At 41.0% G+C, this 14,364-nt stretch overlaps 1 protein-coding gene across 1 annotated transcript in view; it reads right to left on the bottom strand.

The window, feature by feature from the left end:
- Nucleotides 1-4,812, bottom strand: part of PTGFR (prostaglandin F receptor) — a gene marked incomplete at both ends in the record, with an annotated part of 53,141 nt that extends 48,329 nt beyond the window's left edge. Inside the window, one exon of the mRNA XM_082615560.1 lies at nucleotides 4,015-4,812. Coding sequence (XP_082471686.1) covers nucleotides 4,015-4,812 — 798 coding nt within the window. The remainder of the gene's footprint in view (nucleotides 1-4,014) is intronic.
- Between the last annotated feature and the right edge of the window lie 9,552 nt (nucleotides 4,813-14,364).

Below are 14,364 nucleotides of genomic sequence, written 5' to 3'. Positions count from 1 at the left end.
ACTTAAGGAACAGATTAAAAATTACCATTTGGTTTCAATATTTGCTTAATTAACGCTCACCTACAGAACTCAGAATCCACATTCTGGTCAATCATTTCCAATCTCTTGACATTCATACTACTTAAGTTACAGTCAAGCAGTCAACAAGTATTTAATGCTCTGCCAAACTAGTGAAATAAGCATAGCAATAATAATAAATTCCTTTTAGGACTACATATTCTAGAAATGGAACATTAAAAAGAATCAGTACCTGTAGAAAGACAGAAGCAAAGACTATTAAGGAAATGTTACTTAGAAGTGCTGTTAAATGTCTTCATTTTCCCTGTCACTCTAGAAACATCAGAAAAAATCTTCAAGATTTATTTATTTGGAAAAAGTGATTTACCTAGAATGCATGCAAGACAATTTTATAATTGCCATTTGACTCTCAAAGATTTTTGTATTAACTTGTTGCTAAATGGAATTGTAAGCTAATAAGTACCTACTGTATTTTCCTGGATTTTTCAGTTGGGATTGTAATTAAATGAATTTATATGAGTTAACCATGTTTAAAACTATAAAATTCAGATATTGAAAATTTTTAAAAGTCATTAACAAGTTATATTTTAAACTAATATTACAATTGTACTACATTTCTAAATTTCAGTTCCTGAAAATACACACACACACACACACACACACACACACACACTTCCCCCTCTGTGGGGGAAAAAAAAACAAACATTAAATTTTAAAAGAGCACCGTAAGGGATTTTTAGGGTGGTAAAGCTATTCTATATTATACTGTAATGGTGGACACATGTCAATATACATTTGTCAAAACCCACACACTGTACAACACAAGGAGAACCCTAATGTAAACTACAGACTTTAGTCAATAATAATGTACAAGTATTGGCTCATCGATTGTAATGAATGTACTACATCAATGCAAGATGTTAATAATAAGGATGACTGGGGGGTGGAGGGGTGGAGACATGAGGAGCTATATGTGAACTCCATGTTTTCCACTCATTTTTCTGTAAACCTAAAACTACTCAAGAAAAATGAAGTCTATTAAAAGAGAGAGAGATTTCTAACAAACATCATGATCATCTTACCTTTGTATTAAAATCAATCATCAAACTTAATAAAGTATCCCCCTTTTCATCAGCTACAAATTTTAAAAGTTTTAGAAATTATGCCACTACTGATGTTTTGATGCAGTAAATCCTGCCAAACCCAGACACCATCATCTGCATTACTCACTTCCTCCTTTTAGTGTATGCACCTGTACCCCATTCCAGTTTGAGGCTTGAAAATGACAGTGAACACAGGTCAAAGACTGTCTTCAGATGTTCATTCAAATGACAAATCCAACATTTCATCCTCATCAATTATAGAGAGAAGGCACATGGTGTAAAGTAGGCCATTGACATGGACGATGTCACAATTATAGTGCATCTATGGGAATTTAGAAGCTTGGTTTCAGAGGTTTTTTTTTTTTAACTAAGAAGCTTTTAAAATATAGGGTGGAGAATAATGGCTCAGTCATTAATACCTATGCAGTTCCTCCTGGGCACTTAGGTGGTAAAGGAGAAATGGTTCAACAGAGGAATCAGTGTTGGGTATTATTTTGGCATTCCCAAGCCTGGGTTTTTCACTCAGGTTCCATTTAGAGCTGTCTGGTGGTCTTAATGTAATGTGCAAGGCACTTATGTCCAGGCCACAAGTTATAAATCCTTCAGCCAGAACTTGCCATGAAGACCCAAGACTCCACAATAGAAACTGAAAATAATGCTTGAAACAACTTAAAACATCAATCCAGCAAGGGGTATCTGTGGTAGACCTACTACACACCTAATGCAGAAACAATTTCCACACTAAAAAGCATTTTAGAAGTATTGATACATTGGTGTCATAGGTGTAGCAATAATTCACAGTTAAATAGAATGCAGACCTCAGAAAATGTTTCACAAAAATAAAATTATATTCCACTAGGAAATATGTTCAAAAGATGAATTAAATTGTAATATCTATTTTAACAGTAAAGAAAACCAAAAATTTAGGAAAAGAAATTAGAGAAAAACATAAATTCAAAATATCATGGTGAGGATGAAATTTTGTTACTTTCCATTCCCTTACGGTAGTTAACCTATAACTCCTATTTCTCAAAGTCAAAAGCCAGAACTAAGTAGAATTTAAAGGTGACTCAGAACAAGCAAAAACCAAAACACCAGTGATTAGCCCAGTTGTCCAGATTATCTGTGTCTCATTAAGTTCACTATTTCATGGTTTTCAGGTTTCCTCCAGAGCTAGGACCTTCATTTTTACATTTTCTTTAAATATTTTCAGCTACCTCTTTTCTCCCTTTCTTAGTATTCCCTTTCCAACCCTCAAATTAATTTCATTTTTGCTCAGACTCACTGTTTATTTTAAAAAGTTACTCTATTTAAAAGTTTAAGAAGAAGAGGAGCATTATTCTAAGGGAATTTCCTTTGTCAAGTAGCATAAATTAAACTCTCTAAGAATGAACACTGAAATGACTCGAAGTGTTGACAGAACTCATCTCTGCTATTCAGATTCAAACAACTGAACTATGAGCTCAGATGAGACCCCTAACTGGGGTCACCCAAGGCCTCCTAAATTGACAATAAGCCAGCCTCAAAATGTTGACTTGCCATTGACCGATGTAGCCTATCCTATCCTTGGTTGGGCCCCTAGGACCAGTTCTGGAACATCACGAAAAAAATATTTAAATGATACAAAAATTCCAGAAGCCAAATTCAAATTGTGAGGAAATAACAGGGATAGAAATAAGGAAATATTTTAAAAGTAGAAATCTTTTTGCAGAATAAAATCAACTACCATAGGATCTGTCTACAGCAACAGCTCTCAAAGACTTTTCTGTTCACCAGGACCAGCAGGATTATTTATTAAAACTCTACTGGCAATAGTTCTTGGACAATGGACCTAAGGGCGCCTAGAAGAACTGCATTATTAACAAGCACCTGCATAACACGATGCAAGGTATGACCATGGCCTTTGTGTTATGTCTACCTTTGTCTCACCCTTTTGCTTTACCTCTACCTGGGTATCACCTGTATTACTATCTTTGGATACCAATCTGTTTCCCCACTGGTACAAAAAAAGGGATGAAAATAATCTTTACTGCCATCAGGAGCTACATACAGAAGGATGTTTTCTCTTTCATTGTATGTTATCACTTTTTCCTTCATAAAGTAAACTGTTGTAGAGAGTTATGGTCATACTTATCAATCATAAGTATTTTGTCTTCTACCTAGAAAGTCATATAAATGACTTATGTTTGTTGCTAATTCTTTAAACTTAGCCGTCATTTCCAAATAAAAATACTAAGATGTTAAATATAGTTGCTGGCTAAATTGAAAAAGAGGAAGGAATGAAATGATAAGAGAAGAATCCCTGGTTCTCCTGCCAGTCATACCCCTCCCTGCATTACTATTATCCTAGGTTAGTGAACTAGTGATTCCTTACCTTATCTACCCATCTAGTTCACCTGCACTATCCAACTATCTCAACTCATCACCTCCCTTTGCAAGCTGAGACCTGGTCATTGTGTGTTGAGAAGCAGCCAGTCTATAAATTACAAGTCCATGTGATTTTCTATCAAGACTTACTGGAGTCCATTCTAATATTGTTTTATAACCATTTTTTCACATTTTAGAAACTAGTCATATTCAGTATATTAAAATTATGTTACTTCTGTGAAAATTACTTTATACCACACTGCAACAGGTAACACTATGGTTAGAATTGTTTAGGGAGATATTTCTTTTAATTCTGGGTTTGTGGGGAAATAACCATCTATGTCATAAATAGATTCTCAGCCAGAGCTGAGAACTAAAGTAAGTTCTGAGTAGAAGTAAATTCCAGCATTTAAAAGATGAAACAGCATTGCCCATCAAGACTACCAACTTTGAAAAGACAAGAAACCTTGTATTGAATATCGATTAACTGAACAAAGCAAAAATTGTCAAAACCATAGGTCCTTACCAGAAACGGACTCCAGCAAACGCAGGAGACACACATTATACCCAGGAGCTGGATGACCATTTCAAAATGATGAGACCTGCCTTGTCTGTGCTGCTGACTTTTAAATTTAACTCTTAAAAGTGAAATTCCTGTGATGGCATTGCAAAAAAATGAAATACCAAGGGCTAGGAGCCCCAGAAATGAAAAAAGTAAAAGATAAAACCTATCTTCCCAGTCTTTGATGTGATCTGTTTTGTAGAAACACCAGGTCTTCGACGCTTGAATTTTATAGTCACGATGCCCAAGGATGGGCAGCAAAGCTACGAAAACAGCAAAGAAGCACACTCCACTCAACATCATTTTAACATGTTTGGATGTAATTTTCGTAGAGTGAAATATTGGTTGGGTGACTCCAATACATCGCTCAATGGCCATCACACTGCCTAGAAAAAGTGGGCACAGACCAGAGAATACCATGCAGATACCAAAAATACTGCAAAGGACATTTGATTTGTCAAAATGGATCCAGTCTTTATCAGAAGCATATACAAAGACTGCTATAGCTCCATTGATGAGGTGCCCAAAGAAATCTGTGATTACCAGAGCACTAGCTAAAAGCAAAAACGATGACTTGTACTTCTGTCTAAATCTCTGGTATGCCTTCATGAGAATAGCAATAGCAAGGCTGTTTGATAAGATTCCCACTGTCATGAAGGTTATCGAAAAAGATATTGAAAGCTCTTCTTCCATTTGGCAAGTTGTATTTGAAAGGAGCCCAGCTGCAGGAGACACTGGCTGTTTGGAATTGTTCGTGGACATTGTGGTGGAGATAAGAGCTGGCCACTCAAGTCATCTCCCTCTCAAAACAGTGCAGGCTTGCGGTCCAGAGATCTGCAGCATAAAGACAGAGAAATTATGAGCCCTGGATAACTGTTCATCTGACATTGAAGGCCAAAGCACCCCAGTACCCTGTGGTGGGAATCAGATTTATCTGGCCTGTCATGAGCAAGGTCGCATCATAATGAAAACAGCACACATCCGCCTGCAGTTCCACATTTCATTTTCAAGGTAAAGAAGCTACCAGAATTGAGACCCCTTGGTTAACCTCTATGGCTACTCTGCCACTGGGCACCTCCTAAACTGCCTCCTGACACTTCACTGACACCTTAAAACTCCTAAGGTTTACGAAGTCGCTTAACAAGGCTAGATTTAAACCCAGTTGAGTTTTTAAAGTATAATAGTCTATTTTAATAACTAGGTGACTTTCTAAAGTTTCTGCTTTTTTCTCTGATGAGCTTTGTCCCCAAAGTGCAGATTATTCCTTTGAGACCTATGACTGTCAGGCAGACAAAATCATCTTCTCCAAACTTTGGGAGGGTGCAAAGTGGAACCACAAGCCCGCTGACGCTGCATGGGGCTTCTCTGAATAAGTTCTAAAACTATTTGATTTAGGTCAAATAACAGCAAACCACACGCATCAGTGACCCCTGGAAGGCTCAGTGTTGAGTCTCTAGGAAGATTTTCTGGTCCAGCTACCACCTGTGCAGAAATGTTGGCTGATGAGAGCAAAGAAGGCGGGCCGCCCTCACTGTGGGCGCATCTGCCTAGATGCTGTTGATCTAAGTTACAGCTTCAGGGTAGCTACATCCCAGGCGAATTATTTATTTGTCGCTCTTTCCCTAGTGAGTTGAGGCCTGAGTCACAGACCCTCTATACCCGCCACCACTGCCACCCGCCCCGAGCTATTTCCACCGGCGTTTCCCCAGCAGCTTTCCGGGAGGCTAGGAATTCCGGAGCCAGCCTTTCCTGGGACCTGCCCAAGTGGGGCCTCCCGGGACTGCCCGGAGGGCGGCCGCCTCCTCCGGTCTTACTCACAGCTTGACTTTCGATCACTACTACCCCACCGCCCTGAGGCCTCTGCTTGCAACATCCTTCCCAAACCTCTTAACTGCCTGAAACTTTCTGCGATTGCTCAAACGCCAGGGGCCGGTTTCCCTCCCACCCCGGGGGGCGCCAAAGGCCTGCGCTGGCCAGGATGCCGGAGTCGAAGTGTCGCGGGCGGGGAAGCAAGGAGAGGGAAGGGGATCTTTTTCTTTACCCGTTTCCCTCCTCTGAGATCCGTTCTACCCGGTCCCCAGGCGCGCACCTCAGGCTCCAGACGGATCAGACATTGCTCTGCGGGTCTCCCCAGCTTGGGGCATCTGGTCCAAACTTGTTGGCCAGTTCAGGCTAAGGTGCCCTCCGGTGCCGCTGGCTGCTGCTGCCGCCGGGCATCCGAGGTGGGGTGGCTAACCCTCAGTCGGGTGGCCAACGCGTGGGAATCCAGCCGCTGAAAGGGTGTTTACCTTGGCATCCCGGGCCGCGGGCAGGGCTCTAGGTGGAGCAGAAGAGCGCGCGGGTCCGTGGGCCATCCCGCGCCCGGCTCCGCTCCGTCGCTGCCGCCGGTTCCTGGGGCGCTGCGCCGCGCTCTCGCTCCGGCTCCGGCCCGGGCTCCGGCCCGGGCTCCGACTGTCTCGCCGCGCGTGCTTCCGCGCGCTCGCCCAGCGCGGAACCTGCCGGGTGCGCTGGGCTCCTCCGATCCTTTAGCACCTAGCGGCGCTCACCGCCTGGGCGGGGTGGAGGGCGCGGTTGACCTCCGCCCCTTGCTCTCCGCCCCTTTTGCGTTGAGTCCAGAGCCGGACCCGGAGGGACTTGAGCACCGCGCTCCGATGCTACATCCCCCTCCTCAGCATCAGAGCGGCCCTCTCAGCTGCCCGACCACTTAAGGAAAAGTTTTGTTTTAAACTCATTCTCCAGCTAAAGGCGCCGTCTCTACGGCTGTAAAATAGGAACCAGGAGAGCTGAGGAAAGCCTTCAGAAAGCTGTCGTGACAGCGTCTTGAACTGTCAGATTGCAGTTTGCAGACAGTTCATCCCAAATCCAGCTCAAAAAGGATAAAGAAACCAGGTAGAAGGAAAGAGATGGTGTATTTGAGCTTAGGGACCTATATCCCCAGGAAGTTAAAAACAGGTATTCGGGCCACGTGTTGTCAATGGAAAGTCACTGCCTTAGGATTCACTGTCACTTAGAGGACTGGACTGTTCCTAGCTTTCTAAAGAATGTGAGAAGGGAAAGGGATAAGCAGTACTATCACAGGACACATGCAGATAAAGCATTAGTAACATTTTAATGATCAAAAAAGCCCGATGGTGAGAGAATTTCTAGTGGTATGTTTACCCAAGAGATGTGACTCTTAAATTTTGTAGAGATTATTTTTATGATCAAGTAAAGAAAAATCCACTACTTCATTAGCAATTATAATTTGAGCCATTTTAATGCTGTAACCACTTTTTGCTAATATTGTTTTGATCTGTACCTATTAACTATCTCATTTTTATAGCTAATCACTTATGGAAATCTATTACTGACCTTTGCTCTTTTTATCAGTAAAATATTGCCACAGCTTTTGTGAAAAAACAATGCCACATGGAAATAAACCCTCTTTTCTCCATTCTAAAATCAGAAAGGGCCTCTAAATTCCTAGAAATTGGAAAGGATCATAAAGTGCTACAGTGAGATAAAATAAATTAGCCATTAACTATAGAAAATAATGATTGCACAGCTTTCCCCTGCGGTAGATATTGAGGTTTTTTTTTTAATGATATGATCATAACTTGTAAAATAAACTGTTACTCAGGTATGGTCAGGGAATTGAAAAATTTGGTTAACCAAATATTCTGCTTAGTAGAGAAATATTACATCTGGATGAACAGTGTCCAAATAACAACTATGTAATAAACCACATGGAAAATGTGCATGACACAGAGAACTATTCTTTCCTTTAGTGATTAACAGCACTTAATCACATTAGATGCAATTACCTATTTACTTATGTCTCTCCCACTGAATTGAATTCCTGCAGAAGTCTCATTCATCTCTCCATCCTCACCCAGGACTATGCCTGGTCACTTATCCAACGCTGTCTGAATTCATCAGTGTTACAACCAACATTTCCAGTATCACACTTCAAAATCTTGAACAGTCCCCATCTCTCGCTGGCACATCTCACTAACAACAGCTGCTCAATCTACTGGGTAAAAAAAGAGAAAATTCGAGCTTCCCTGGTGGCGCATTGGTTGAGAGTCCGCCTGCTGATGCAGGGGACACGGGTTCTGCCCCGGTCCGGGAGGATCCCACATGCCGCGGAGCGGCTGGGCCCGTGAGCCATGGCCACTGAGCCTGCGCGTCCAGAGCCTGTGCTCCGCAAAGCGAGGGGCCACAACAATGAGAGGCCCGTGTACCGCAAAAAAAAAAAAAAAAAATTGAGAAAATTCTCGTTAATGCAATTTCAAGTCGTAATATTTATTATGTGATATATTCAAAACATTATTAATTTATTTTTCAAAGTACTAGATAAATCCTATTTTTTTAAAAAAAACATCTACTTCACATGTATTCTTGGAGTTCCTTTTTTAGAATCCATTCCTTAATCAAGACACATTTCACCTGAGTCTCAATAAAAGATTCTAAAGCATCTACATCTCTTCTCAAGATAGAAAAAATATATTAGTATCAGTAGAGAAGGCTACTAATTTATATGGAAGATTAAACAACTAACTACTCTTAAAAGAAAAAAATATATGCCTGGCCTTATCACACCCAAATCTGATCCCCTATTCCAAGTTCCCAATGCCAGCCTCTGACTGCTTATATAAGGAAGAAGAACTGGCCAATCAGCAGATGAGAGAAACAAACAGATCAAAAATTGTGTGTGGGGGGGGGATGGTTGATAAACTCTTCTGAAAAGTGGTAGTTGGTATTGTTACTGCTAAGTGAACGCACATAAAAATCTTAATTTATACATTCATTCAACAAATTTCTTGAGCACCTACTTTGTGTCAGGCACTGTTTCTAAGAGACAGAGGTACAGCTGTGTGGACAAAGAATCCAAGCCCCTGCTCTGGTATGGCTTCTAGGCTGGGGGAGGGTACTTACTTCTGTGGAGCGTGTGTCCAAAGCCCTGATGTGATTTGGTGGCTTCCCTTTAATGGAGGCAAAGCTGATGTCAGCCTGTCTACAAGGAGATAACATACCATGACAGGTGTGTACCTGGCAATCATCTTCATTCAGGATTAGATGCAGAACACTTTGCTCAGAAGAGTGTGCACATTATAATTAAAGTCAGAGAAACTGGGACTCAGTGATGACACTGAGGCTGAAATTAAAACTCCATAAAAATCAAAGGAAGTGTTGGAAGTTGATTTTTATAGTTTTAATAAAACTGTCTAGGAAAACTTTTCTGGAACTTGCCATTGACATTAATACTAGAAACTATGAGCAGTTTGGTAGTAATGAAACTAATAACAACTTCTTTTGTCTTTTTATTTTTATTATGTAACTCTTTGAAACACGAAAAGTAACATACATAATGCATTTGAAAGTTGTGAATTATAATATAAAATAAACACCCATGCACCTACTATCTAATTTAAGGACAGCATTAATTTCCTAAGACTGCTGTTACAAAGTACCGCAAACTGAGTGGCTTAAACAACAGAAACGTATTGTCTTATAGTTTGGAGGTTAAAGTCCAAAATCAAGATGTTGGTTAGTTCCTTCTGAGGGCTGTGAGGGAGAATCTGTTCCATAACCCTGGCCTAACTTCTGATGAATTTCTGGCAATTTTTATCGTTGCTTGGCTTGTAGATGCCTCACTCCAATCTCTGCCTTCATCTTCACAGGCCATTCTCTCTCTTTGTCCTCACATGGCCATCTTCTTATAAGGAGCCCAGTCATATTGGATTCGGGATCCACCCTACTCCAGTACGACCTGATCTTAATTAATTACATCTGCAACAACCCTATTTCCTAATACAGCCACACTCTGAGATACCGGGGGTTGGGATTTCAACATATTTGAGGGGTGGGGGAGTAATTCCATCCATAACAAGGGCTATACTAGAACATTACTAATATCGTTACATCTATCTGCATATTTCTGCCTCCATTTCATTCCTCTGTATCCCTCCCCCAGAGATAACCCCTATCCTGAATTGTTTGTCATTCCCTTGCCTTTTATTGTTTTATCACATAAATAACCAAATGAACCAATATGTAATTTAATTTTCCTTGTTTTGTAACTTAACCTTCTGTAACTTGTTTGTTTTTTGTTTGTTTGTTTTGCGGTACACGGGCCTCTCACTGTTGTGGCCTCTCCCATTGCAGATCACAGGCTCCGGACGTGCAGGCTCAGTGGCCATGGCTCACGGGCCCAGCCACTCTGCGACATGTGGGATCTTCCCAGACCGGGGCATGAACCCGCGTCCCCTGCATCAGCAGGCGGACTCTCAACCACTGCGCCACCAGGGAAGCCCCAGTAACTTGTTTTTTTAATGCAAGATTTATAAGATTCACACATATTGTATGCAGTAATAGTTATTCATTTACAAAATTCTATATTCACTCAATGTTTGGATATCCAAATTTTTAGAATATCATCCTATTAATAACCATTGGGATTATTTCCAGTTTTTTGTTCTAAGGAAATAATCTACTATGAATAATCTTGTATTTATCACTTTGTGTAGGAGTTTCTCTAGGATATATACCTAGAGTGAAATTACTGGGTCATAGCATATGAGAATGTCTAACTTGCCAAGACAAAGCTGTGCCTAAGAGTTTTCCTTTACATTTGTGATAACACTTGGAATTGTCTATCTCTTTAATTATTACCAACCAGATGGTTGTAAAGTGATATCACATTGGGGAACTAAATTATATTTCTCTTTGCATTCCTGTTTCTTCTTCTGTGAAATATCTGTTTGTCTCTTTTGTCCAAATTTTTACTGGGTTATTTGTCTTCTTATTAATTCTTTATGTGTTCTAGATACTAATCCTCTATCAGTTGTAGAGCAAACATCATTTTCCAAATCACAGCTTGCCTTTTCATTTTCTTTACTATCATTTCTTTGCTATCATTTTTTTACAAGCAGTACTTAATTTAATGGTGTCAAATTTAAATATTTTTAATCTCATATTTTATGCTGTGCTCTAGCATTTTTTGTCACATTTTAAAACGCCTTCCAGAAACTTGATTATAAAGATATTCTACTATATATTTTCTAAATGTTCTAACGTTTTTGCCTTCCACATTTGTCTTTAATCCCTCAGATAATTATTTTTGAGTATTTGTGAAGTAGGAATCCAGGGTTTTTCTCCATATGGATAATCAACATTTGTGGTGCCATTATTAAATAATCCCACTATTATGGGTTGAATTGTGTCCCCCAAAATGCAAATATTGAAGTCCTAACCCCCAGCACCTCAGAAAGTGACCTTATTTGGATATAAGGTCTTTACAGAGGTAATCAAGTTAAAATGAGGCCATCAGGGTGGGTCCTAATTCAATCTGATTAGTGTCCTTATAAAAATGGGAAATTTGGAGACAGACACACAAGGAGAACACCATGTGAACATGAAGATGACCCAATTACATGCCATGGAAAGAGGCCTGGAAGAGAATCATAGCCCTCAGAACAAACCAGTGCTGCCCTCAGCAGCCCTCAGAACGAACCAATGCTGCCAACACCTTGATTTTGGATTTCTAGCCTCCAGAACTGTGAGACAATACATTTCAGTTGTTTAAGTCACCCAGTTTGTGGTACTTTGTTATGGCAGCCCTATCAAATTTGTACATACTCCCTTCCCCACTAATCTGAAACATATATCTCTCACGGACCGAGTTTCCATATATGCATGGGGAAATGATTATTCATTGACAGACATAACATGCTCAGTGGTTCCCACTGGACTCTGGTCCCCCTCGGAAGTACTATTTGGGAAGTGCTATTGTCATCCTTAGGATAAACTCTGAATTCTTTAAGGGTGGTTTTCAAGGCTCTTCCTAATCTATCCCCCTACTTCTGCCCCAAGGTTTAACTCTCATTCCTCACTGCTCGAACTCTTTGCCTCAGCAACACTGACATCCTCAACTCCTACAACCTGTCGCTTGGCCTTCTGCCACCTTTATCTTTAGCAATCTTCCTCCAACCCCTCACACATTGCCTGATCCCCATTCAGGCTTCAGTGCTCAAAAGTTGTTGTGGTTTCTGTACATCATGCTAACTGCATGTCTATCATTGCCATTGTATTTCCAGCACCTTGCACATGCTGTGGAAGTGCTCATGAATGAGTGAATGAATGAATGAATGAATGAAGTAGACATACTACAGAAGTGGAAACCCAAGCACAAAGAAGTAACTTGCCTGATTAGAGTGGCAGGTACATGTGACAAAACCAAGTCTGTCTGACCACAAAACCCATACCCTTCCCAACTCTTCGTACTGCCTCTGGGTTTAATAAAACATAAAGTGTTGTCCTTTATGCACAGGGTTTGTTGCTGCTAAGCCTACCACAAGAAGGACAAATGCCTGTATTGTTTTTCTTTCGGTGCAAGAAGTTTTTCAATAATCCATCTACACCTTTTCACAAGATCCAAGACCCACAATGCCACTTTTTTAGCACTGATGTTTTTGTTAACTCTTCAAGACAGGCAGAATGGAAAGTCTATGAGGTGAAAAGATGGGAAAGGTTGGAGGGAAGCAGAAGAGCAATATAATATTTATCGATTTCCTGCCCTGTGCCCAGCACTGTGACAGGCTCTTTAAATGCACACATCAACACCACCAGATGGCCATTTTATCCTCATTACAGAGAGGAGAAATGAAGAAACTGAAGCCCAGGGCTTCCCTGGTGGCGCAGTGGTTGAGAGTCCGCCTGCCGATGCAGGGGACACGGGTTCGTGCCCCGGTCCGGGAAGATCCCACATGCCACGGAACGGCTAGGCCTGTGAGCCATGGCCGCTGAGCCTGCGTGTCCGGAGCCTGTGCTCCACAACGGGAGAGGCCACAACAGTGAGAGGCCCACGTACCGCAAAAAAAAAAAAAAAAGCATCTTGATTAGTTGCTAATAAAACTCTTAAAAAAGAAAGAAAGAAAAAAAAAGAAACCGAAGCCCAAAAAACATAAATTATTTGTCCAAGATCACACAGCTATGATGAAAGTGAGATGCAACCCAAACCATGAGGTGCTCAGCAATTTCTGCTTCATTCAGGGACAGGGGGCCATGCAGTTCCTCTTAAAACTCCCGTCTATTCTCACACCTCTCCATGAGCCTGGACCCTGCCCCTGGCTAGTGCCTCTGGAGCGGTGGGTGCCTATCACCATTCACTATTTATTCTACAAGTTTATTAGACTCAAACTGAGCGAGGTGTTATGCTAAGGACTTTTCAGATGCAGGCATCATGTAGCCCCAGCTTCTGCCTTCAAGAAACTTAAAATCTAGACTAGCATGCTAGTTCTTGTTAATGACCGATTTTTCACTTCTCTTTCCATTTCACCTTCATCCTTTTCCTGGCTCCCATTTGCCCTTTTGATACTTTTCTTCCTGATTTATTTGACTTCAATATTTCATATAGATAGCTAGGATCCAACAAAGAAGCAAATTTAATCTACCCAGTAAACTATCATTTTTAAGTGGCCCTGAGCAGGTGAGACACAAGACATACAGTGTTTGACAAAAGTGAAAGTGGCAAGCAAGAGTTTGCATCAGGGGAGAGAATGGACCAGATGCAGCATCACAGAAATGCCTGAAGGCACTGGGGACCCCACAGGGGCCAAAAAGGAAGACAGTGTTATGCAAATAAACTTTGTCTCCTTCACTTTTTTTTTGCATGCTTGCATATGAAAAGATATAGAATTTACATCTGTTGAGAATTGGCTGTGTCTCAATGCTAAACACTTTACATATATAGTCAATTAACTTGCCCTAGAACTCTATTAAAAAGGGCAAAATCATGATCTTCATTTTGCACAGAGGCAACTGAGGCACAGAAAGATTAAGGGGTTAAATTGCTTAACGGCGGAGGAGGAACTCAGTACCAGGTCTGTTCAACTCCTTGACCCTAACCCCTGGCCCGACGGCCTCCCTGAAAATGATAAGCAGTCAAGACGCCCCCGCACGCTGTGGTTGGACACGCAGGGTTTTCCCAGTATTGGCAGCTGTCACGGAATGTCCTTCTGTGGCTAAGTAGTTATCAGGGGTCATCTTGATTCCTCATCTGCATTCAGTGTTTGTCCAGAGTTTTCACGTGAATGTTGCTTCAGTGAAGTTTCAAAACACCCGCACCCAAATCCAGAGCAAATCTGAAACCACCATGAAAGATGATGAGACCGTCCTTGCTAAAGTAAAGAAAACCTCCCCTTAAAAAAACATTAAAAATGAGTCCCTTGAACTGCAATTTAAGTAAAGGGAGCTTGAAGAAGAAAATAGTTATAGGTTCACTGTTCCTCCAGCTCAGCACAAAAGGGAAACTGCTTTTCTTGAAAGATGGAG

Source organism: Mesoplodon mirus, assembly GCF_964341445.2.
Source record: "Mesoplodon mirus genome assembly, chromosome: 3".
Lineage (NCBI taxonomy): Eukaryota > Metazoa > Chordata > Mammalia > Artiodactyla > Ziphiidae > Mesoplodon > Mesoplodon mirus.
The sequence above is the reverse complement of the archived record's forward strand: the minus strand, read 5'-3'. Positions and strand labels throughout refer to the sequence as shown.